Consider the following 23728-nt stretch of genomic DNA (forward strand, 5'->3'; position numbering starts at 1 on the left):
TAGTTTTCAAATTTCAAAAAGTTGGGTTGGGAGAAAATTACATATTTGTCAAATAGCCCATCAAAACATAGGTTTCCCAAGAGTCAAAGTGAACACCGGCACGCTCATCATCAGTTCCCCATCCCCAAAACCTCATAAACCCTGTCCACCACCACAACCGCCGCCGCCCAAAACCTCATAATCCCAACCCTCCACCACAGCCGCCATCATTCCCGGGCGCCACCATGCAAGCAGCTCTGATAACCCCTTCTCCTCGCGCCATTCCCACCGGTTCCATCACGGCCACGAGAACCACAATTCCCCCTCATGTGCGCCTCGTGTCTGTCCGAGCATCGACCGAGGTAGCCCAATCGCCGCCACCCGCAGTGAAAGAGACCGCCCACAAGCTCAACAAGTACAGCTCTCATGTCACCGAGCCCAAGTCCCAGGGCGGCTCACAAGCCATCCTCTATGGCGTGGGTCTCTCGGATGAGGACATGCACAAGCCTCAAATCGGTATATCATCGGTTTGGTACGAGGGCAACACCTGCAACATGCATTTGTTGAAGCTTTCAGAGGCTGTGAAGGAGGGGGTGAGAGATGCCGGCATGGTTGGGTTCAGGTTCAACACTGTTGGTGTCAGCGATGCCATCTCAATGGGCACGAGAGGCATGTGCTATAGCTTGCAGTCTAGGGATTTGATTGCTGATAGTATTGAGACGGTCATGTCTGCTCAGTGGTATGATGGAAACATTTCTATTCCCGGTTGTGACAAAAATGTAAGCCTTTTTTTTGGTTCTTTGCCATTTCTGTTTTGGGTATTTGTGATTGTGATGAAGAATGTGGATTTTTGTATTTCGTCTTCGAATTTTTCTCCTCTGGATGTTTATTATTGTGACAAAAACGTAAGCTATTGTGCTGTGTTTTTTGTTTTTTCTCAACTGGGTATCCATGATTATGACAAGAATTTGCAATACTGTGTTTGTTTTTGCCTTATCTTTATTGGGTTTTTATGAATGATATCCCCTTTGTTGAATTATGGTTTTTTTGACAAAAATTGTATGTTCTTGGTCTCTGTTTTTTTGCTTCTTCTGGTTATTTATGGGGTTGTGACAAAAGTGCCAGGTATTTTTTCTGCTTTTGCCTTTCCTCAACTGTGTCCTGTGGTTATGGCAAAAATGTGACCTTTTGTTCTATGCTTTTTTACTTTTCCCTTTTACTCAGTGAACTTCTGTTTAAAATGTGAGCTCATGTGTTGTTTTTTATTTTTTTTGCACATCTAAGTTTTTATGATTTTGATTTTATGATTATGGTTCAGTTGAATGGGTCACTTTTTGTTTATTCTTTCCTTTTGGGTGGGCCGTTCTAATCATGCCACTGTTATAAGACATTGGTGATTCTTCTGATTGCTGGAAAATATGTGCTTTTCATGTTTTATTCTATCACTGGTGATTTGGGATTATTCAGTTTGTAGCTTTTTTATGAGTGCTGATTATCTTAGAACATATGCTGGCTGAAACTTGATATCTTGGTTTCAAATGCTACTTTGTCTCTCTACTTGGGTTGAAAAATGATGGTAGCTTTTCTGGCATGGAAACATAATTAATCATATTTAAAAGCTTGTATGTTGAAATCCTATTTGATGTATTTATGTTGGTGAGGAGGCAGTTTATAGGATTTTGTACTTATACTAAATTCAGATGCCAGAGTTGGTTGATATTCTAAGACTATCTCGTTGAAGAGCTCCATTTCTCCTCTTCACTAATTTTGGGGTAAAACATTCATGCAATTATCAGTGGTTTGAAATGGTTGAGGTCTCCGGTGATTCATTTTATTGATCAAGGCTATTGCTTAAAATTTGATCTTTATGGGAGTTTGCATGATTTTCTAAAGAGTCTTTGCAGTACCAAGACTTTCAAATTTTTGTGTGTATGTGTGTGTTTAAAAGTTGTGCTTTACTTATTGCCTCTCTTTCATCTCCTTAACATCAAATAATTAGGCCTGCCTTCTTTTATATCTGTGCCTTAACAAATCATATTGCAACTAATGTTTCCCTCCCTTCACCTATCAAAAAGAAAAGGAAATCTCCCTCCCTTCGCCTGTCAAGGGGAAAGGAAAAAAGAGAACTAATGTCTCCCTCCCTTCCTCTCTCTTTCTTTCATTTTCTTTGTTTTTTTCTTTTATTTTTGGTAAAATAGGTGGTGACATTCAAAATCATTTTAATCTGATGCTAGTAATTTTTGCAGATGCCAGGTACAATAATGGCAATGGGACGGCTCAATCGGCCTAGTATTATGGTTTATGGTGGAGCTATCAAGGTTAGATATCCTTGGTTATTGAAAGTTCTTTATATAAGTGGAAGTCTCATATTGCATTTCTAAGTGCTATGTTTAACTCGCAAAACTTTGTCATTAGTTTAGTTTTTTATAAATTGATAGAACAGACTGCGGTTAATTTTTCACATTAGGAGACTTTCCTTTTCCAAAAGAAATATCATTCTGAGATAAAATCTTTGTGTATGGGGCAGTGATTTCTCAACTCTATTTGTTTATTTATTGTATTTATTTAACTTAATCTTGATGACAAAAGGATTAGGTCAAGGAAGATATGGCTTAAGCTTGTAATTCCTTTCCCTCCTTTCTTTGGCATGGATTCTTCTCCAAAATATGATGAAATTGATAATTTATTGTTACAAAGTGACTTGTTATAGATTAAGAACTATTATTATTGTTGACTTGCTATAGATTAAGAATTATTATTATTATTAACTTGTTATAGATTAAGAATTATTATTAGTATTATTATTATTGTTATTGTTATTATTATTATTATTATTATTATTATTATTATTTTAAGTTTTCTATAGTTTTTTTTTTTTTTTAACCTACAAAATATGGAGGTTAAGAAACAAACTGCATATACTAGTTAAAGGTATAGGACATTCCTGCCATTTTGAAATACAGCAAATTGAATATCTAAGTAATTAACAGAGCATTCTTTATGCAGCTTGCTATTAAAATCATTATGTGTCATCTCTGTTTTGCTTCATATTTTGTAGAATTGTGGAAATAAGGAATAAATTTGATAGATCTAAAAGTAGAAAAAGTTGTAGTGCATTTAGGTTCTCTAGCTTACTGGTTGAGTTTATGATTGTTATTAGTTTGTTGAAAGGATGGAGTCCTGTGGTGACTTCTCGAACATCATATGAAACTTTGAAGTCAAAATGATTATGAGATTTTGTGGTTAAAATGTATTTATCATAGTTGTGGACAACTCATTGAAACTTATCAATTATGGGGTATTCTAAATTATTTGAAGAAATTCCAAAAATTGAAGTTAGGGAAATGTTAGTGCACATCAAAGAGAATGGATAATAGTCTAACTTGCATTCTAGAATTAGTTTGAAAATAATTTTTGAACAATTGATAAAATCAGAGTGATTTATTATATACCTTGGGACTTCTTGAGTCATAGGGATAAGTTCTAGTTTTCTTTGCTTGGTAATAGGTTGAAAACAATTTGGAGTTTTAGGAATAATTTATCATTTTCTTATTGAAAAACAAGGATTGGGTGGCATGCTTTGTGATATTCATAGTGTCAAAAAGCATGTTTGTTACCTCCAGGTGTGTGATTAGTGTTTCAATCCCATGCATTTTTTATTTTTTCATGCTTGGATAGATTGGGGTACCAATCCAAGATAAGGTGAAGGAGGATCTTTTTTAAGATAGTTCAACTCTTGGGGGAGATAATCTCATCATTGAAGGGGGGACCCAATGATAGTTATTTCTTGGGCTGACTTTAAGAGTGGAGGCAGAGGTGCATGTGGGGATAATCTGATGAGGTAGATTCCATAGAGAAACTTCTATTGATGTGTACTTGAGATGAAGACCTAGATTAGCTAATCAGGAGGTTAATTGGTTTTCTTGAGTGGGGTTATTTCCTTGACTAAGTATAGGGAATTTACTTCTTCTATAAGAGTGTACTGGATTGGGTTGTATGATATTATTTTTTCTTCTTTGTTTCTCTCTCTCTCTCTCTCTCTAATTATAAAAGAAGATCTGCAAGTTAATTTAACATAAGCTTTATATATTAATTTGAAAGTGAAAGAAAGTTTTTGAGCTATTAGTTTTTAAAAGCATGCTAATACATAAATATTAACTTTATGAGAATTAGCTTCTTTGCTTGGGAAGCAACTTGGGCCAAGATTTTGACTCTGAATCAACTCAAAAAGAGGGGTTGGAGGATTCCTAATAGATGTTACTTGTGCAAGGAAGAAGAAGAAACTAGTGACCATATTCTCATCTATTGTTCGAAAGCTCGTTTGTTGTGGCAATTGATCTTTGCACTTTTTGGCATTCAATGGTTGTTGAGTTGTTCAGTTAGAGAGGTCCTTTTGAGTTGGGTCCTTTGTGGGTAAAAAGAGGAAGAAGGCTTGGAAAGCTGCTTTGTTGTGTATGTTTTGGGCTTTATGGCGGGAGAGAAATAGGAGGGCTTTTGACAACTTTGAAAGCATGAATCAAACAATTAAAAATTCTTTTTTGTATCTATTTTGGGATTGGGTTAGATTGTACATTGAGGGTGGATCTTTATCATTGTTAGACTTTGTGGATTGGGTAAGCTCACAATAGGGTGCGGTAGCAAGTTTTTGTGTTTTCGCACCTTTTTGTCCTTTTTTCTTCGTATATGACTTGTATACTTTCTTTCTTTTAACAATTCTTATTTACCTATCAATAATAATAATAATAATAATAATAATAATAATAATTAACTTTATATTATTGGATTTTTTTTTTTTTTTCCTAAAATTTTCTTTTATAGAAATTAGAACGAGTATTCTAATAAATAAATATTAACTTTAGATTGTTGGAAAAAAATGATTTTCCTAAATTTCTTTTCTATATAAATTAGTACATTTTTGAATATTTCATTTTTAACAAAAGATAACAAATTAAATATGTTTTATAGAAAAGATCAATTAAATTGTGTGCATATAAAAATTAGACAATAACAAATAACTTCATGGTATACCAAGGATGAAAATATTAGAAACTAACGAAATATTGGTGACTAGATTTTACGGAAATATTAGATGCAAATATTGATAAGACAAAAATCGATTAAAACTTATGGAGATTAGAAAAACTTTAAGAAATGATAAAACAAGTAATAATATATTTCAAAAGATTGGAAGAGAGTTTTTGTAAAAGATTGTTGATATGGTAAAGGCAATATATTTCAAAAGTGGGAGGCTCTTGTTGATTTGAAGCACCTTATCTATTTTGTTGTCTACCATATATCCTTGTTTTGAATTCCTATGAAGGTCAGGTTGAGGCTAAAAAAGATTCAAAGAGATTTCCTATGGAAAGTGAGACATTGGAGAAAAGGCCACATTTCATGAAATTTACAGTCTTTTGCATGGATAAGAACATGGGGGAACTAGGCATTATAAGCTATTGATCACTTAATCAAGCTCTCCTTGCAAGGTGAGAAATGGGTATGACACTAGATTATAGAAAACTATTAGGAAAGGGTGAGACCTCTTTAATTGTAGGGCACTCTTTGCAGTGGGTAATGGAAGGAGAGTGAAGTTTTGGAAGGATAAATGGAGTGGAATCCTTTTGTGTATACTTTTCTTCTTTGTATGTTTGAGCCTTGTCTAAGGAGGCTTGGGTGGTGGATTTATCAAATAGATAGGTGCAGGATGTTATTGGAATCTGCATTTCTTTAAACACTTAAAGAATCGAGAGTTGGGTATTTTTGAGACTTTTTTCTCAAGATTGCAAGCTGAGTTGGTGAAGAAGGATGAAAATGATATGGTCTTTTGGATGGATTTGAAGAACACAGTTTTTTCTGTCACATATCTCTATTTTGTTTTGGAGCTAGGGATATCAATTTCCTTCCCAACAGGCATAATTTCAAATTCATGGGTCCATTCAAAGCAAGTTTTTTATCCTTTTTTTTTTTTTTTTTTTTTTGCTTGGGAAGCCAATTGTGAAAAGTATTGATGTTGAATCAACTTCAGAGGGAAGGGTGGCCAGTGGTGAACAGTTGTTTTCTTTGTAGAGACGAGGAGGAGTCAATTGATTACAATCTCTTTTATTGTGCCAAATCAAAGGTTTTCTACTGGTTGTTATTCTCCTTGTTTAGTGTAGTTTAAGTGTTCCTTTTCACTCTCAAAGTGAGTCTTTTAAGTTGTCATGGTTCTTTTGTGGTAAGAAAAAGTAAGAAGACACAAACAGCTGCTATTCTATGCATTTTTTAATGATTTGGAAGGAAAGAAATTGAATAACATTTGAAAATGAGGAGTCTGATTAAAAGCTGAAATGTTCATTCCAAGTAACCTTTTAGCAGGGGTTACATTGTACATAAAAAAGGCTCAATGCCTTTGGCTAATGGTGTAGATTGGTTGGGCTTGTGCTGAGGTAGAGAGTTCTTTGTGTTCTCTCTTTCTTGGCATTGCTGTTTGATGCCTGTTGTTTTTTTTTTTTTTTTTTTGATCAGAAACGAAGAAAAGTATATTAATAGAGGAAAAGACATAGGAGAAAGAAGAGATACAAGAGAAAGAGAAGAAACCAAGAGAAGGATGAGAGGTCCTTCCCACAAAACAAAAACTGAACAAAAGAGAAAGCACCCAACTAAAGAAAACTAAAAACACAGAAAAACCCAACACTCTCAACTTTTGAAGCGCAAACCGCAGTCCAGTTGAATTGTAAAGCACTTAGAGGAACTCCTCTAAAAGCTGCAATACAAGAGGCCCAAAGAGAGGAAAAGAACATAATCAAGTCCCATAACGTCTCTTCCGTTCTCCCCTTATACTCAAAGATCCTATTGTTTCTCTCTTGCCAAACCATCCATAACAAAGTAAGGCAAGCCATTTGCGAAAGTGTCTTGCCTCTTAATGAGTTCCCCAAGCCTTTAAAAGCAATAACCAACATGTCCTCAATACTCCTTGGAGGAACCCAAGCCAACCCTACTAGATTGAACAACTTGTGCCAAAGTCCAATGGTAACAGGGCAATGAAGAAAAAGGTGGTCTATCGATTCTCCATTTCCTTTGTATACTTTGGCATATTGCTCTTTGGCCATATCTATAAATTTTATTACCTATCAAAGAAAAAGGAAAAAAGCTGACTTTTTTTGGGGAATCATTTAACACTGATTTTGTTCTGAATTTGCTATTGCTTTTTACATGTGGTTACTAGTTGTCAATAACCACTCTAAGATATCCTAAAAGGCTTACAAAGTATTTCCTCTATGTGCATGTTCTCGATAAAATTAATGAACCTGTCCTATGTGATTGCCCAGAAATACCAAGTAGTGTAGAAAATTTGGGTAATTACTTGAAGAAATAAGTTGAAGGTAGTGGAGAGCTGGAGAGAATTGTTATAGCTTGTAGAGGAATAGGGATATAGGGAGAGAAAAATACTTAGTTTATCTAGATTTCAATGGTCTAGAATGCTGTAGAAGCCTATTTTTCATAGGTGAGATAGGGCTGACCGTTATGAACTTACTAAATCCTGATTGTTGGGCTTTTATGATCTAGTGGTGAAACCCAACAAGGTCTTATGCTTATTATGTTTGAGCTTTTATAATCTATCATTAGAAATTGAAATTTGACTTAATAGCTTGATAGTTAATATGGTTAAAATTTATAAAAAAACTCTCATTCTATTCCAGGATATGGAGTTTAAAACCTTCAAAGAAATTTGGAAAGTAGGGATTTCAATTTCAAATTGATAAATAAATACATACAAATAGATAAAAAAAAAAAAAGGAGTTGTTATTATTATTATTATTATCAGCACTAATACTACTACTATTCACTATTAACTATGAAGTTTTGAGTCTGGTGGGGGCCATTTCAAATTTGAGGTTTAAGTCAAATAGTTCCCATTTCAAAATTTCTCTTCAAAAGCTTTAAAACTTAAGTATACCACATTAAAAAGATAAAAGACTTTGGAGAGGTATTAAATAATTCAACTGTTGACTTGATGTCAGGTTTTTGTTTCTAACTGTTGGACAATAAAAGTTTGAACATTACAAGCATAACTATGGAACTTGTTAAGTTAGATCTTAATTTGATTGTGTTGGGTCATAAAAAACTCAACTATTACTAGCAGTTTGAGCCTTAAAGAGCCCATAATGGCTAGTTCAGATTCACCTGTAAAAATGGTTTTGCAACATTCTATGCCACCTAAAAATTCAATAAACCAGGTTTATTCTCTCCCAAAACTTCTATTCTTGTTTTCTTCCTTTCATTTGTTCAGTTTATTTTTCCCTAGTCTGATCTGTAATATTTTGGGCAATTAGATCCAATATTGGTTTAATCTGTTTTCTAGTGTATGCGCATGCGGAGGAGGGTGCTACTTTATGCTTATTGAAGTTGATCTTGGAGTAGTTATGGTCTATTGCTATCCATAGGTAGGTAGGGAAGCATTAGTTAGGAGATTGTCGTTGTCATGAGTCTCTGCAAAAGAGAATTACTTTTCTTTATTAACATATATATATCTCAATTTATGAGTAGTTAATTTTATCTTTCCTACCATATATGTCCAAACAATTTAATTTGATATATCTTATCCCTGAAATCAAATATCAATTTTTATTTTTGATAGACAAAAGCTTGTATTAAGAGGCACCAAAAAAGGGGGCACACCCAATGTATATAGATAGGAAATCAAATATCAAAATAATGATGCAAATAATCATTTCCCTAAATAATTGTACTTCAGAAAATGATTTTGCTTCCAATTTTTTTTTTTCACTTCCAAATTGCTTTCTAAAACTCATACTAAATTAATTATTATACGCTATTAATAGTTTGATCAGTCTCATCATTAATTACAACCGAATTACGACAAACTGTTCTCAAGTTAAAATAGGTTAGTTCTGTAAAATTGTTGATTCCAATTAACTTAATTGCTGAAAATTGTGAAGCTAGAGGCAGATTGACAATTATAATTGGGATCCCAATCATACCATCCTGTGTAGTGTGGCACACCCCTTTTTGTACTAACAAAAAGGGATGGGCTTGAAGATGAATGTGTTGAAAATGTGGCACACCACTTTATACTGAGATATGAAATGTTGTATGAAGTCATCTTTGAGAAATGGCATGATGTAAGAAATGATACTAATTCCAGTCTTTCTCTATTATAAACTGTGTAATGAACTAATGATTGATTTTTAATGCTTTCATAATTGAAGTTGGATGCTTTATTTTTTTGGTTATTATCATTCATTTACCTTTATATTTGTCAAAAAAATAGTGGCATTTATAGCTGCCGGTGATTCATTCTTTTTAATTATTTCATATGCAGCCTGGTCATTTTCAAGGCCATACTTACGACATAATATCTGCCTTTCAGGTACACAGTGATTTTCTGTTTTAAGCTTTAATATATGCACATATTCTTTTGGCTTCTGACTCCTGGTTTTAGGGTTTGGTTCCTCCTTGTAATTTTTTCTTCTATTACTTTGCTTCCCTTTTTTGTTCTCCAGAGGTTTTTATTTTTATTTTTTTATGCTTATACAGGACTGATGAATAAAATAACTTCCTTCTATCATCAAATAGATATTTTGCTATGCCTTGCTTTCTGATTCTTGGGGTATTTGGGACCATAAATGTAGTTCTAGGAAGGCTAATTGATTTACCAACTTCAGCACTTCAGGGACTAATTATTTTTTGGAGGTTAGGCCTTAACTTTGATAGTTCTTATTTTACTACTGATTTTTTTTTTTCTTTTGGATAGGCAGAAAGAGAATATATATATATATATATATATATATATATATATATATGTATGTATGTATAGGTAGATAGATAGATAGATAGATAGATAGTTTTCCCATCAAAAAAATATATAGATAGAAGATAGATAGATAGATAAAGCATCTAAACAAAGTGTGTAATGAAGTACAAAAAAACCCTCTGTTCTTACTTTAAGCATCCAATCTACAAAGCCTCCTGATGAGAAAGGACCATAGGCTATGAGGTGGAAAAACCATCAAAACTTAGATGAGCTTTCTCAACTAATGTAATGAGCAAGTGGCATTGGATATTACCTGATCAACTGCTCCCTTATGCTTATCCAGGTGAAAATGTTGCCAATGAAGTTTAAAGCATGTTTCCCTGGTACAGCAAGTCCTGCCACAATATTCTAAGTCATCTCACTTTTGCCTCATGATAGAGAAATAAAGACCAAAAAACTTATCATCTCGAGTAGTCTCATGAATTTTTTTTCTTCAATTGAAAAGAATTCATGTGACATTCCCCATTCTTGAGTATGTGTAAGCAAGAGCATCCCACTTTCCTTAGTAGACTGTGATAAGAGATTTATCATTAATAGAGGTTGCATTAGTTAAAGTAACCATGATATGACAGTCAAGTTCTCATCGTCTCACCTACCATAAATTGTTAGGAATAGGTTCCTTCACCATTCAAGTAACCGATCTTCCCTTTACACCTAACCAAAAGACTGATTGTTTTGCAATAAGAAAGTAATTTTTGTCAAACTTCATGGTTATAATTTGCAAGGTGGATTTTCAAGATGTTCACACAAAGCAAATGAGGAATCTGAGATTGTTTGAAACTTAGTAGAGATTCCAAAAGACTGCATCACAGTCAGTCTGACTATATTGTTGGCTTATAACCTCATAACTTAGGGTTTTGGGTCAACTTAGTACCTTAATTGTTAGATGAGATTATCTAGCAAAAAACAGCTATCAACAGCCAACAAGCCCCAAGCAGTAGATTGCACTATGAAGACCAAAGAATGACCTTGGCTGGAACCTTGAAGAAGAGTGGATTCACAACAAATCGCCAATGAATGAAAGCAATTGGTTTCCTTGTTTGACCAACCATATAGTAGGGTCAGTTGCCTAAATGAGGTGCTCCACTTTTATGGGCTTATATGGGACTTCTTGCCTTGTTGAATTGCAACTTTTTATTCCTTTTAATGTTGTTAGTAGTTTGCTTTCCTTCTTAGTACTGGTTTTGTACTTTTCTTTTTAAGGCTTGTTTTATCCTTCTTGTACCTTTAATATATTTTTGATGATTTTTTTTATAGGAAATGAAAATATATTAAAAGCTCCAAACAAAATGCACAACCAAGTACACAGGTAGTATACAAAATGTTCTAAGAGGCAAAGCAAAAAAATGTGAAGGAATCCAAAAACTGTAGCTCTCTCAAGAAAACCCCAACCAATCGATAAAACCTATCATGTTTAGGGGAACCCCATCTATATATATATTGTAGCCCATAACATGAGGTTGCCAAGAAAGGAGGACTTCATATATTTTCAATGAATTGTTTTTACTAGAGGTCCAAATGGCTCAAACTGCACCCCTCTATGGTGACTAGAAGTAGAAAAAACCTCCAAAAGGACCCATATAGATCAGCCCTACTTTCTCAAAACAAAGAGCCCCAAAAAAATGACTTCTACAAACTCTTTCAAAAGAGTTTTCATTTGAGATTTTTCCTCCCGGCTCCCTGGTTTTCTTTGAAAAGTAAGCAAATGAAAGATTAAAATCATTCTATATAGGTGCCTAAAGAATGAGCATACTTTTTGTTCATCTTCATGGATTCCTATTTTTTTCTTTAATACAAATTAGTTTAGTTTTGTGTATCAAAATTTTATTTGATCTATAAAATTTATTTTATGTTTTGTTTTGTTTAAAACATGTCATGCAGAACAGTTGCAAAAATTTATATCAAAGTCAAGTTTCAAGCTGTAACATGTCAGCAATCTAATCTTAACTTAATGCTGCAAATTATCCTGGAAATCTTTTATCTGTCACCATTTTTGACTGGTGAATCTTGATTATTTATTTTATGTTTTGTTTTGTTTAAAACATGTCATGCATAACAGTTGCAAAAATTTATATCAAAGTCAAGTTTCAAGCTGTAACATGTCAGCAATCTAATCTTAACTTAATGCTGCAAATTATCTTGGAAAGTTTTTATCTGTCACCATTTTTGACTGGTGAATCTTGATGGAAAAATCTATGATGGATGTTTATGAGATATTGATGTAGCTATGGTCTGAAGGAGGTGTATGTGTAGTATCACTTGTCCCATGGTGAAACAGATTTGTTATTCTTGAAGAGTTTTCATTGTGCATTACTATATAAACAGCATGCTTTTGGTAAACATTTTGTGGATCTTGATTGATTTGTTTTTGGTATTGCTGATTTTAAAAGTAATTCAAGGCCTTCTTTATTAAAATTTTCAGTATTACCTACTGTGTTGGGAAATATTTATTTATGTTAAGTAGTATTTGTTTAAAAAGTTCTATTTAGATGTGGCAAACTTGCTATTTTGATTTCTTATTTGACAAGACATGTATACCTGCAATCTGCCAAATTAAATTAATATTTTGTTTCCTTATAATTGTTGTTGTAGGTTTATGGAGAGTTCGTCAGTGGGTCCATAACTGATGAACAGAGGATGAATGTTGTCCGAAATTCATGCCCAGGAGCAGGAGCTTGTGGTGGAATGTATACAGCCAATACGATGGCTTCTGCTATTGAAGTTATGGGAATGTCTCTTCCCTTCAGGTAAAAATGTTCTTTATTTTCACTTAGACCATAGTTTTTGGTGCCACTTCTTACTTTTTACCTTTTTATTGTTTTTAATTTGTAAAAGCTCTTCAACACCGGCTGAAGACCCATTGAAGTTGCATGAGTGCCATTTGGCTGGAAAATATCTTCTGGATTTGATAAAAATGGACTTAAAACCACGAGATATTATCACTATGAAGTCACTACGGAATGCTATGGTTGTTGTCATGGCATTGGGTGGATCTACCAATGCTGTATTACATTTAATTGCCATTGCAAGGTAAGAGTGTGGTGAGAAAGTTCCCCTGGGTATGATTTGCATCGCTCAGAATTGCTCATGATAAGATTCTTGGCAGGTCTGTTGGTCTGCAGTTAACTCTTGATGATTTTCAGAAAGTAAGTGATGAGGTTCCATTCCTTGCTGATCTTAAGCCCAGTGGCAAATACGTCATGGAGGACATACACAAGGTTTCAATGATTTCTTTTGTTTCCCTTTTTGTTTCTCTTTGTTTTCCTTCTTTCTTAAATTAAATATGTTGTCCCAGCCTGTTTCTGAGTTCTATATAACATCTCGCATGGCATTGTTTGAGGCATGACAATCTTTTTCTGTTTGCTCATACATGACATGAGATGTTTATCAAGCTCAACCTGTCTTCTTGATGAACTCATAAATTGTTCCTATAATAATAGATCGGAGGAACACCGGCAATCATTCGCTTCCTTTTGGAAAATGGGTTTTTAGATGGGGATTGTATAACAGGTATGTTGATTTTAAGAACAATTTTCACATTCCTGTTAGTCGATACCAAAACAAAATATTGGAGGCAGGTTATATTATCTTGTGGCATTACTTTATTGACATACTAAAATTTTCTCTCTAGTTACTGGGAAGACATTGGCTGAAAATGCAGAACTTTTTCCTTCTTTGCCCAGAGATCAGGTGAAATGCACATTTCACTGTTTAGATATAAAATGAACATACGCATGTTTCTCATTGTTTACTGTCTTTTTTCTTCCAGCAAATAATAAGACCGTTGGCAAACCCCATAAAGAAGACTGGACACCTCCAAACTTTATATGGAAATCTTGCACCAGCGGGTTCTGTTGCAAAAATTACTGGAAAAGAAGGGCTATATTTCTCTGGTTCTGTTCTATGTGCTATTTTGTGTTATTATAATTTCCTGAATCATACTGGAAGTTGCTCGACTCCTTGTAGTTTTATAGCTTAAAATTTTATGCACTGTAACAAAGAGATGATTGTTCAAAGACTTGTTCACCAGGTCCTGCACTTGTCTTTGAAGGTGAGGAAGCTATGATTGCAGCTATAGCAGAGAATCCTATGAGCTTTAAGGTATGTGTACTGGTCAATGTGGCGTTTTTAGAACTAATCGTTTGAAAAATGGGAGTCTGGCTCCAGAGTTTTAAGGGTCTCCAAGTTATTAACATCATCTGCAGATAAGAAATCAAATGAGGACTGGCTCCCTAATTTGGAAATGTTTTTAAATAGAGGCATGTCCTTGCCTTAGATCTTGTTCATTCTTGTATGTTGCAATGTCTTAAAAAGCAGCACAGATTTTGTCTCTGTTATGGGGTGTCTATGATTTTTAGATTATTTGGTACAGAAACTAACAGCCCCCTTTATATTTCTGATCTAGAACTCTCAGGATTGTTTTCTTCTAAACAAGGAGTCAACAATAATTGAAGAATGATATATTCAATTTATTATAATTAAGAATTGATAGCTCAGAAATGACCTGTTGTTTGCAAATATGAGTAGAAGCTATGGATCATGGTTTCTTATATGTCAAATGTGTAGCTTATCCAACTTGATCTCTTGCATAAAAAAAGCCTACAAATATTTTGTATTTGGCGTTTATTAGACAATTTTGTACTGGGCTTATTTTTGAGAGGTTTTTATTTGGTGCAAAAGACTAAACTGTGGCTGTTCTGTGTCAAACTTCTGTATTCAAAGTCAACTTTACTAAGGTTAAGCCTGGCCCTCAAGATCTCTTCATTTCATTTGATGATTTTGGTTTAAGGCCACATTTTCATTTGTTTCTTTTTTTTTTACATATTAATTTTAAATTTTCCCTGGATATAATAGATGCTTTCTCTTGTAGTGCTTAACTAAAAATGGCTTTGCCAAGCTTCCTTAAACCAATTTTCCTTGTCACAGATGTCATGTCTCACCAACAGATGTGCTAATTGCTGCTCAGTTTCAAGTGATATTGTTTGAGTGTACGATAGTACATTGTGTGCCTAAATCCTACAAGCTTAAGTTTTCAAGAAAATTAATAATTTAATATAGTAGTAGAGCTAGGTCATGGGTTTGAGTTGCAGGAGCTACATGTTTCAGGATGGATTGTTATATATGCAACAGTGCTGCTCCCGAGGAAAATGATAGTTGAAAAATGACCTTGGGGTGAGTGTGTAAAGGCCAAAGATGATTAGGCACTGCTATAAGCCTCGGGATGAGTTAAGGCTCTGAGATGGGTACGCTGTGTGGGATGGTCAAGCCCCTCACTGTGAGCCTCTGAATGGCTAAACCCTAGGAGTGAGACATTGAACCATATAAAAAGGATTTGCTTGACCTTACTGATAGCCAATCGGTTTTCAAATGAGATGACTAAGTCCTTGATCTTGATATGTTTTCAAAGGAGATGGCTAAGTCTTCCTAATAAGTGGTATCAAAACTAGGTCCTGGGTTCAAGTTGCAGGAGGTGTACATGAGGGATGGTGTTGGAGAGTATGACATACATTATGAGCTAAAATCTTACAAGCTTAAGTTTTTAAGAAAATTGGTTATCTAACATGGTATCAAAGCCTCTTTTGACAGGAGGGGATGTATTTGAACCTCACCACATATTTATTTACTCAATTTATAAAGCCTAAAAGAGTTTATTTTATTTCCTCAATTTACTAAGTACATGTGTAAGCCCAAAGGAGGCTACATGTGAGGGAGGGTGCTAGAGTGGATGATATAAATTGTGAACCCAAATGATGTAATTTTAAGCTTTTAGGAAAATTGATGATTCAATAGATATACAACAATAAAACGCTTTGATTCTTTCTGTCAAGTTCTCATGATTCCAGTAGTTCATAGTGCCATTTTCCATGCACTCACTTGAGGGACTCCATTTCCAAAACTCTAATTTTCTATATTCAGAAAGTTCAAGTCCTTTTGCCTATCTCAGTCCCAGAGATTTCTCCCTGGATTATGCCATCATTAAATTGTAGATGTTGCTATGGATTTCAGTAACTAGGGTAATTTGTGGACTCAATGGAAAAGTCATATTTTTTCTATTTTATGTGTCTCACTGATAGGATGGTGTATAATTGATTTATCAAAATGGGATATCTAATTTTTTGCTTTTCTGTTATACTTTCAGGGGAAAGTAGTTATTATTAGAGGAGAGGGACCCAAGGGGGGCCCAGGAATGCCCGAAATGTTGACTCCAACAAGCGCAATAATGGGAGCAGGTCTTGGGAAGGTATAGATCATCAATTGTAAGACACATTCCTAATGAATAACTTTTTCTTGTGATCATATGGAAGTGGTTACTTAGTTGCTTGACTCTTTTTCTCCTTGAACAATTTTATCGGTAAGAGTTTTGATGTTGGTACTTGGTATGTTCTCTTAGACATATTTTACGAACCTGCTTAACACTGAGTACCTTTGTTTCATTTGATGTAATGTTACTTATGGAATTTTATTCCTTATGTGGCAGGATGTTGCTTTGTTGACTGATGGTAGGTTTTCAGGAGGTTCACATGGATATGTTGTTGGCCACATATGTCCTGAAGCACATGTACATTTTCTTTTCCTTCATCCAGTTTTATTTTCACTCTTTGATTGCAATTCTTTATTGTTACAATAGTAAAACTTTTGTTCACTTTGGCTGTGACATACACTAACTTGGGATTCTTTACCAATAAAACAATTTAGGTATATAGTAATACCTCATAAGAAATGGTCCAAATTACTCTTGACACCATCTATCAGACTTGCATATTGAGAATATTATAACAGTGTAGATACAACAATATTGGTTCTTAAATATACCACTTGATAGTTAGGGGAAGAGGTGTGGCGGTGGAGGTCTCTCACATGTTATTTGTTGATGACACTCTTATTGTTTGTAATTCTCGGAAGGAGCACATATAGTATATGAGTTGGATGTACATGTTTCTTGAGGCAATATCAAAATTAAAGATCAATCTGGAGAAGAGTGAGTCGATTTTTGTTGGGGGCCTCTCTAATATGGAGGAGTTGATTGGAGTTTGGGGTTTTAGAGTGGGCAATCTCCCTAGCACTTGATTGGGCCTTTCGTTGGGAACCCCTTTTGGGTCTTCTCAGGTTTGGGACAAGGTGGAGGAAAGATTTGAAAAGGCTTGCTATGTGGAAAGGATAATTCTTATCAAAAGGAGAAAGACTAACTTTGATTAAAGGTATTTTGTCTAGCTTGTCAACTTACTTCATGTCTTAATTTGTCATCTTGAAAAGGGTGAGCATTAGACTGGAAAAGATCTATAGCAATTTTCTTTGAGAGGAGGGGCCTTGTATAGAGGATCGTATTTGATGAATTGGTCTATAGTTAGTATGGATAAGAGGAGTGGGAGTCTAGATACAAGAAACTTGCTCACTCTTAATAGCGCTCTCCTTGGAAAATGGTTATGGAGATTTGTGATTGAATGGTATCCTCTTTGGAAACAGGTGATTGTTAGGAAATAAGAGGAGAAAAGAGGGGTGATGATGCTCTAGAGGATTGAGGGAAGGTTAAGGAGTGGGAGTGTAGAAAGCAATTGGGAGGGGCTAGGAAGCCTTAAGGTGTAGAACCAGCGTCAAGGTGGGAAGTGGATGCATGGTGAAATTTTGGAAGGATAGGTGGTGTGGTGACACTTCATTGAGGGAGTCTTTTCTAGAGCTCTCACAATAGCCTTTGCTAAAGATATATAGATAGTTAAGGTGCAGGATGGATAGTTGGAACCCTACGTTTATAAGACAGTTTCATAATTGGGATTTAGAGGGATGAAAGTCTTCTTTAGGAGGTTGTATGAGCAGACCATTAGGAAGGACATGGAAGACAATTTGGCTTGGCTGAACACGAAGAGCGGCAATTTCTCGGTTAAGTCATTCTACCACTAATCGTATAGAAGGGTGGAGATATTTCCTTTAGGCATAGTTTGAAATTCTTAGTTACCATTGAAGGTTAATTTTTTTGCATGTGAAGCAATGTGGGGCATGATACTCTCTTTGAATTAGTTCAAAAATAAGGGTTGCAGGTTCCCGAACAGATGCTTCTTGTGCAAAGAAGAAGAAACAGTTGACCATGCTGCTCGAAAGCAGTTACTTTGTGATAGCTGATTTATGCCCTTCCTGGAGTTAAGTAGGTGACGTATTCTTCATTGAGGTGTGCTTTTCTGAGTTAGCATGGGTCCTTGAAAAAGGAAGGAAAAAGATTGAAAAGTTGCTCCTTTGTACTTACCTTAAACTGTTTGGAAGAAGAGAAATAGGAGAGCTTTTGGGAATATTCAAAAAGTTGACAAAGCAATTAAACAATCTTTCATATATGTACACATATATTTGTTGGAAAGGGTAGAGTTTTTATAGGATATTGTTCCTTATTGATGATGGACTTTATGGAGTGATTTTGGGCTCCAAGTAAGGCGTCCTTGTATGTATGATATATACTTTTGTGTCTTTTTTAGGTGCCGTCAATACAATTGATATTTTATCTATCAAAATAAAAATAAAAAATAAAAAGGGTTTTGGGGGTGCCTTCCCTCTTATTAAAAAAAGAGTCAAATGTCTCTCGAGGGAGAGAAGTTGCAGAGGAAGAAACTGAAGCTTGTAGTTTCGTTACTTTGCCTACAACAAAACCTGTTCTTCACAACTAGGATTATAATTTATGCATAGGCGTCTGTATGGATGGAAGTACAATAATTTATCAGGGCAAGGTATTGTAAATAAATGTTTCAGGAAGGTGGTCCCATTGGTCTCATTGAAAATGGAGACATCATCACGATTGATGTCCAAAAAAGGAGAATGGATGTCCAACTGACAGATGAAGAGATGAATGAGCGAAGAAAGAAATGGAGTCCCCCACCATACAAGGCTAACCAAGGAGTTCTATACAAGGTATGCTTCTCTGCATCTCCTGGCCTGGGGTCTGGTCTGTTTTAACATATATATGTGTTCCTTTTGGTGCTTGGCTTTGACATAATGTCATTTATTTTCAGTACATCAAGAACGTAAAATCGGCTTCAGATGGGTGTGTGACGGATGAATAATGAAGAGGGGTCAGTGCTGGATGCTTAATAGAGGGAGGTATGCCTGATGGAGCATGGGCACACAACTCCTGTATCTCCTTAGGCCTTATTGCGGCTTCTTTAGAGTAGTTGATTTACATTTTCAGGATCCTTAGATGAATTTTGTTATTTATTACTTGGAATCTTTGGATTGGACATTTTTCTAGGTGTGCAGTCACTTTGAACTTCAATCTACTCCTAATAAGCTTCAAGAGTTTCAATTTGTTGGGTCTTTCACCAAGTTGACTTATAAGTCACATAAGAAATTTTCCATTTTAAAAATCAGAAAATAATATTAAATTCTCTATAAAATATCAAAATGTAGAAACCAATGTTTTCATAATTGTATTGGTCATTAAACTAAAAAAGTTATCGGTTCGTTCATTGATTGGATCGACGATCAAATCAGGGTCGAATCGGTGATGTAATAAATATATAATTTGTATATTATTAAAATTAAAAATAATTATAAAAATAAAAATAATATAATTTATATATTATTTGAAAATTATATGAAAATCACAAAACTAGTTTGAAATTAAAATTTTAAAATTAAAATCAGAATTTTAATAGAAAATTAGAAATCTTAAAATTTATTTTTAAATCAAAAAACTATTTTAAAATAAAAAATTATTTAAATTTATATTTAAATCAAAATGACAAGTTTTAAAAATCATAAAAATTAAAAAATAACATATATAAAATAAAATAAGTAATAATGGAGATAAAAAAAAATAAAAATAAAACTCGGGAAAGGAAGGGAGACAAGGCACCACTAGAAAAGAAAATGGGAGGGGGCGTTGGGCAATAGCAAGGGGGCGACAACAACGAGGGAAAAGCCCGTTTGTGCTCTGGGCGGCGTAGGGTGTGTTGGGCAGCAGTAAGGGGTCAGCAAGAGTGGGAGGAAGAAAAGTATACTATTTCAAAAGCATCAACACCACGTCGTTTTGATGCTGTAAAAAAAAATTGGTTGAACTATCCAGTTTGAAGGGAATCGATCAATTCGATTGGTTCGTCAGTTAGACCTTCGGTTCACCCGATTTCATTCTTATTCAACCCACTTTCGGTCCAAATTTACCAGACCAAATCGGAACGGAACTGTGACCGGCCAGTAGTTGGACCGACCGATCTAATTCGATTTTTAAAACCATGGTAAAAACTTTTAGAGACTTAGGTCAGTTTAATAATTGTTTTGAAAAATAGTTTTTTATTTTATAAAACGAAAGAGCACATTTGATAACTAGAAAACTTTAAACAATTTTTTATTCTTTAAAACAAAAAATGAAGTGTTTTCAAATAACATTTCAATTGTTTTGATTTATAATAAAATACTACATATGAAATTTATTTTTAAAAACGTAAAAAGTAAATTAAATTCATTTATGTTAAATAGATTTTTATTTTAAAAAATATTCGAAAACAGTTTTTAAAGGTTGTTCCTAAAAATTATTTTTCACAACTATTTTTGGTTTTGGTATTAAATAGTAATAGCTTTTAAAAACAATTTTAAAAAATTAAGGTTTTACTATCGCAAATTCTCATTTGAACAACCCAATTTTTGGGCATCCCCCACCTAGTTTTTATTTTATTATTATTTTTTTCTATTTTCTTTTTCACCTCCCCACTCTAGCTGCCCCATTCTCACCTTCTCACCAAATTAAATTAAGTTATATATTACAATTAAATAAATTAAATTTTGCTCTTTTTTAATACTTTGATTTTAATTAATTTTATAAAATAATTCTCATATTTTTCCCTATTTTTGAGAATCTACTTAATTTAAAAAAAAAAACTTTATTTTTTAAAAATACAATTCATTTATTCATTAATGATTTCATTTTCTTTATTAAAATTTTATTTTAACATCATGTGTAATTATTTATTAAAATAAATTAGTTTTTAATATAAAAATATACTCACCTATAATAATTAATAATCTAATAAATAAATAAACAACTATAATATTTTAAATAATCTTGATTTCAAATGGGGGGAATCATGTAAAATTTCACTAACAAATAACTATAGATTTTTTAAAAACTTTTAAAAAGCAATTTGGAAGAATGCATTTTAATAGTAACACAAAAAAAAATTCCAAGATTATCCTTCACTTTTATCTCTTCCCGCCAACTACCTTATTGTAAACCCCTTTTTGCAGACCAAGTCCTAGTTGTTTTTATTATTTTTATTATTATTATTGCTTTTATAATTTGCATCAAATGGTATTTCATGGCCAACCGGAAGAGTTAAAGATTTTCTTTTGAAGTGGGGGGACCTCTTTCTAGAAGAGCAAGCTGCATGGACATGTGGCAAAAAGCATGGCTCACCATGGTAGTGGTTGAAGGTGATGACATCCTCCTTGAACGAGCAGAGAAACAGGTGGTTGCTTGGAAGAAAGATATTTTCTAGAAAAGACAGAGGAGCGTAAGCTGTAAGCTTGAGAGAGATGGAGACATTTTTGGTGGGGGGTTACAGAGAGGAGGGGATCTTTGGTGGGGGGTTACAGAGAGGAGGGGATCTTCCCATTGCTGTTACAGAGAGATAGAGATAGCCCGGGGGTGGCAGAAAGAAGGGAAAGCCAGCAAGGAGCAGGGAGAGGCGAGGCAGAGGGGAAGAAGTTGGGTCGAAGCCCAGCAAACTCCGGCTGAAGGAGAGCTTTACTTGGTAAGACTGATCAGGTTCATGGATTATTATTGCTCATCCTACTACCTTTTTTTATTTATTTTTACGTGATTATTTTGCATTATTTGTGAGTTTGTTCCGGTATGATCATGGTGACTCTCCATACATCACTTCCCTACCTTCCAAATTTGTATTTTAATGTTGAAGTTCTTCTTTTCTTTCTTTTTTCTCTTTTTCCTTTTCTTACTCTTACAATGGTTTGTTGTGGCATGGTCTCATCTATTGTTCATATGGTTTTGTTTGGATATGTGCATAAATCTGGATTCATATCTCTTGTGTGATGTTTTAAGATTAATCGTTTATGTTACGAACCCATTCTTTTTTTTATTCATCACTCATTCCATACCTGCTACCCGCATACCCACCAAACTCTTACCACACCACCAGTTCATCCCACGTCTGTATGCCTGCCAATCACTCTTTCCACCCATTTCTTTTCATTTCATTCCTTGCTCACTCCTCGTAAACTCTTACCCATTTTTTATTTTTTATTTTTATTTATTTATTTATTTATTTTTTCCTCGTGGATCTGTAACCCGCATGCATGACCACTTCAATCCATGCAGGGCCACCCAAATATTTGATAAAGCCTCCGTCAAAATCCTTCTTTTAATAAATCCCAAGCTCAAGCAGAAAAACTCCATACCAAAAGCTCATTACCAAGCCACCCATGAAGTAGAGAAATGGGAGAAAAGCACTAAAGAACGTCACCACTGTTGGAGGGAATCCGCAAACTGGTGCCTTCGTCGAATACTCACCATTGTGGCTACTCTTGTGGGTCATGACGATGGAGCTTTCGGTGCAGCTGTTGGGGGTAAGGCTCGGAGTAGCGATAGGGAGGTAGCAGTTCGTAAATGGTGGAAAACCATTCTCTCCGACAGCTCCAGATCCATTATTCCCAATCACATTCATCGCCACCGGTGAAGTCTGCAACTATGAGAAATGGAGTCTACTAAAAAAGTGAAGAAAGGGGTCGGTGGAAGGAAAGGTGGTGGTCCCAAGAAAAAGCCCATATCCCGCTCCGTCAAAACTAATCTTCAGTTTTCGATCGATTGTATCGGCAGATGCCTCAAGAAAGGTCGTCATTCTCGACGCGTTGGAACCGATGCCCTGGGCTACCTCGCTACTGTGCTGGAGTGGCTGCTACTTTTAGAGCTCCAATTGGAAGTGTATTGTTTGCATTGGAAGAGGTGACATCATGGTCAACTCATGTGGCGTGTTTTTTTTTTTTTTTTACTTCCGCTGTTGTGGTTGTTGTGGTGCGAACTCCAATGGGATGGTGTAAGAGTGGAAAGTGTAGACATTTTGGCTCAAGTGGCACATAGTAATGCTGCATGGATTCTTGATCAAATATGGGAAATTGGGCCATGAATAAGACTTTGAGTTTGATAACCTCTACTCATTCTATCACCAAACCCATTCTTCATTTATTTTTGTTTTCTTTCTCTCACTATTTCCTCCACTTAAATATCTTCCAACTCTCTTTCATGCCCGTGCAACCCACATTTCATTTTAATTCATCATTTTTTAATTTTTTTTGTCGAAGTTTAATTTTCCAAATTTTCAATCTCCAAGTTTAATTCTAAAAACTCCAAACTTCAATTTCTAAATATAATTTTCAAAATCCCAATTTTCAAAACTTCAATTTCTAAACTTAATTAAAAATAATAATATAAAAAACTCCAATTTCTTCCAAAAATTAATTTTCAAATTTTCAATTCTTAAATTTAATTTTTAAAACTCCAATTTCTTTCAAATTTAATTTCCAAAATTCCAGTTTTTAAATTTAATTTCCAAAACTCCAATTCCTTAAATTTAACTTTCAAAACTCCAATTCTCAAATAATTTTAAAAAATTTCAATTTCTTTTGAATTTAATTTCCAAAACTCCAATTTTCAAATAATTTTCAAAAATTCCAATTTTTAAATTTATTTATTTATCTATTTACTTTAAAATTCCATTCTCAAATAATTCTTCAAAATTCCATTTTCTTAAATTTAATTTTCAAACTTCCATTTTTAAATCATTTTTCAAAATTCCGATTCTCAAATTTAATTTTTTAAAAATTACATCTTTAAATAACTTTTCAAGATTCCGATTTCCAATTTTCACATTTATTTATTTAATCATTGTTATTTTCATTATTATTATTATTATTCTATTGATTTATTTATTTTTATTTTTTTAAATTCCACTT

At 34.2% G+C, this 23728-nt stretch overlaps 1 protein-coding gene across 1 annotated transcript; it reads left to right on the forward strand.

Moving 5' to 3' along the window:
* The first annotated feature begins 73 nt into the window (after positions 1-73).
* LOC117914519 (dihydroxy-acid dehydratase, chloroplastic) lies at positions 74-19072 on the forward strand. Its single transcript, XM_034829870.1, has 14 exons — positions 74-758; positions 2226-2297; positions 9299-9346; positions 12383-12537; positions 12626-12820; positions 12897-13008; positions 13231-13300; positions 13422-13480; positions 13560-13683; positions 13821-13891; positions 15930-16031; positions 16269-16349; positions 18521-18679; positions 18781-19072. The coding sequence occupies exons 1-14, from the start codon at positions 225-227 to the stop codon at positions 18829-18831; spliced, it is 1833 nt and encodes a 610-aa protein (XP_034685761.1). The 5' UTR covers positions 74-224; the 3' UTR covers positions 18832-19072.
* Positions 19073-23728: the final 4656 nt, after the last annotated feature.

Source organism: Vitis riparia, chromosome 5 (genome assembly GCF_004353265.1).
Source record: "Vitis riparia cultivar Riparia Gloire de Montpellier isolate 1030 chromosome 5, EGFV_Vit.rip_1.0, whole genome shotgun sequence".
NCBI classification, from domain to species: domain Eukaryota; kingdom Viridiplantae; phylum Streptophyta; class Magnoliopsida; order Vitales; family Vitaceae; genus Vitis; species Vitis riparia.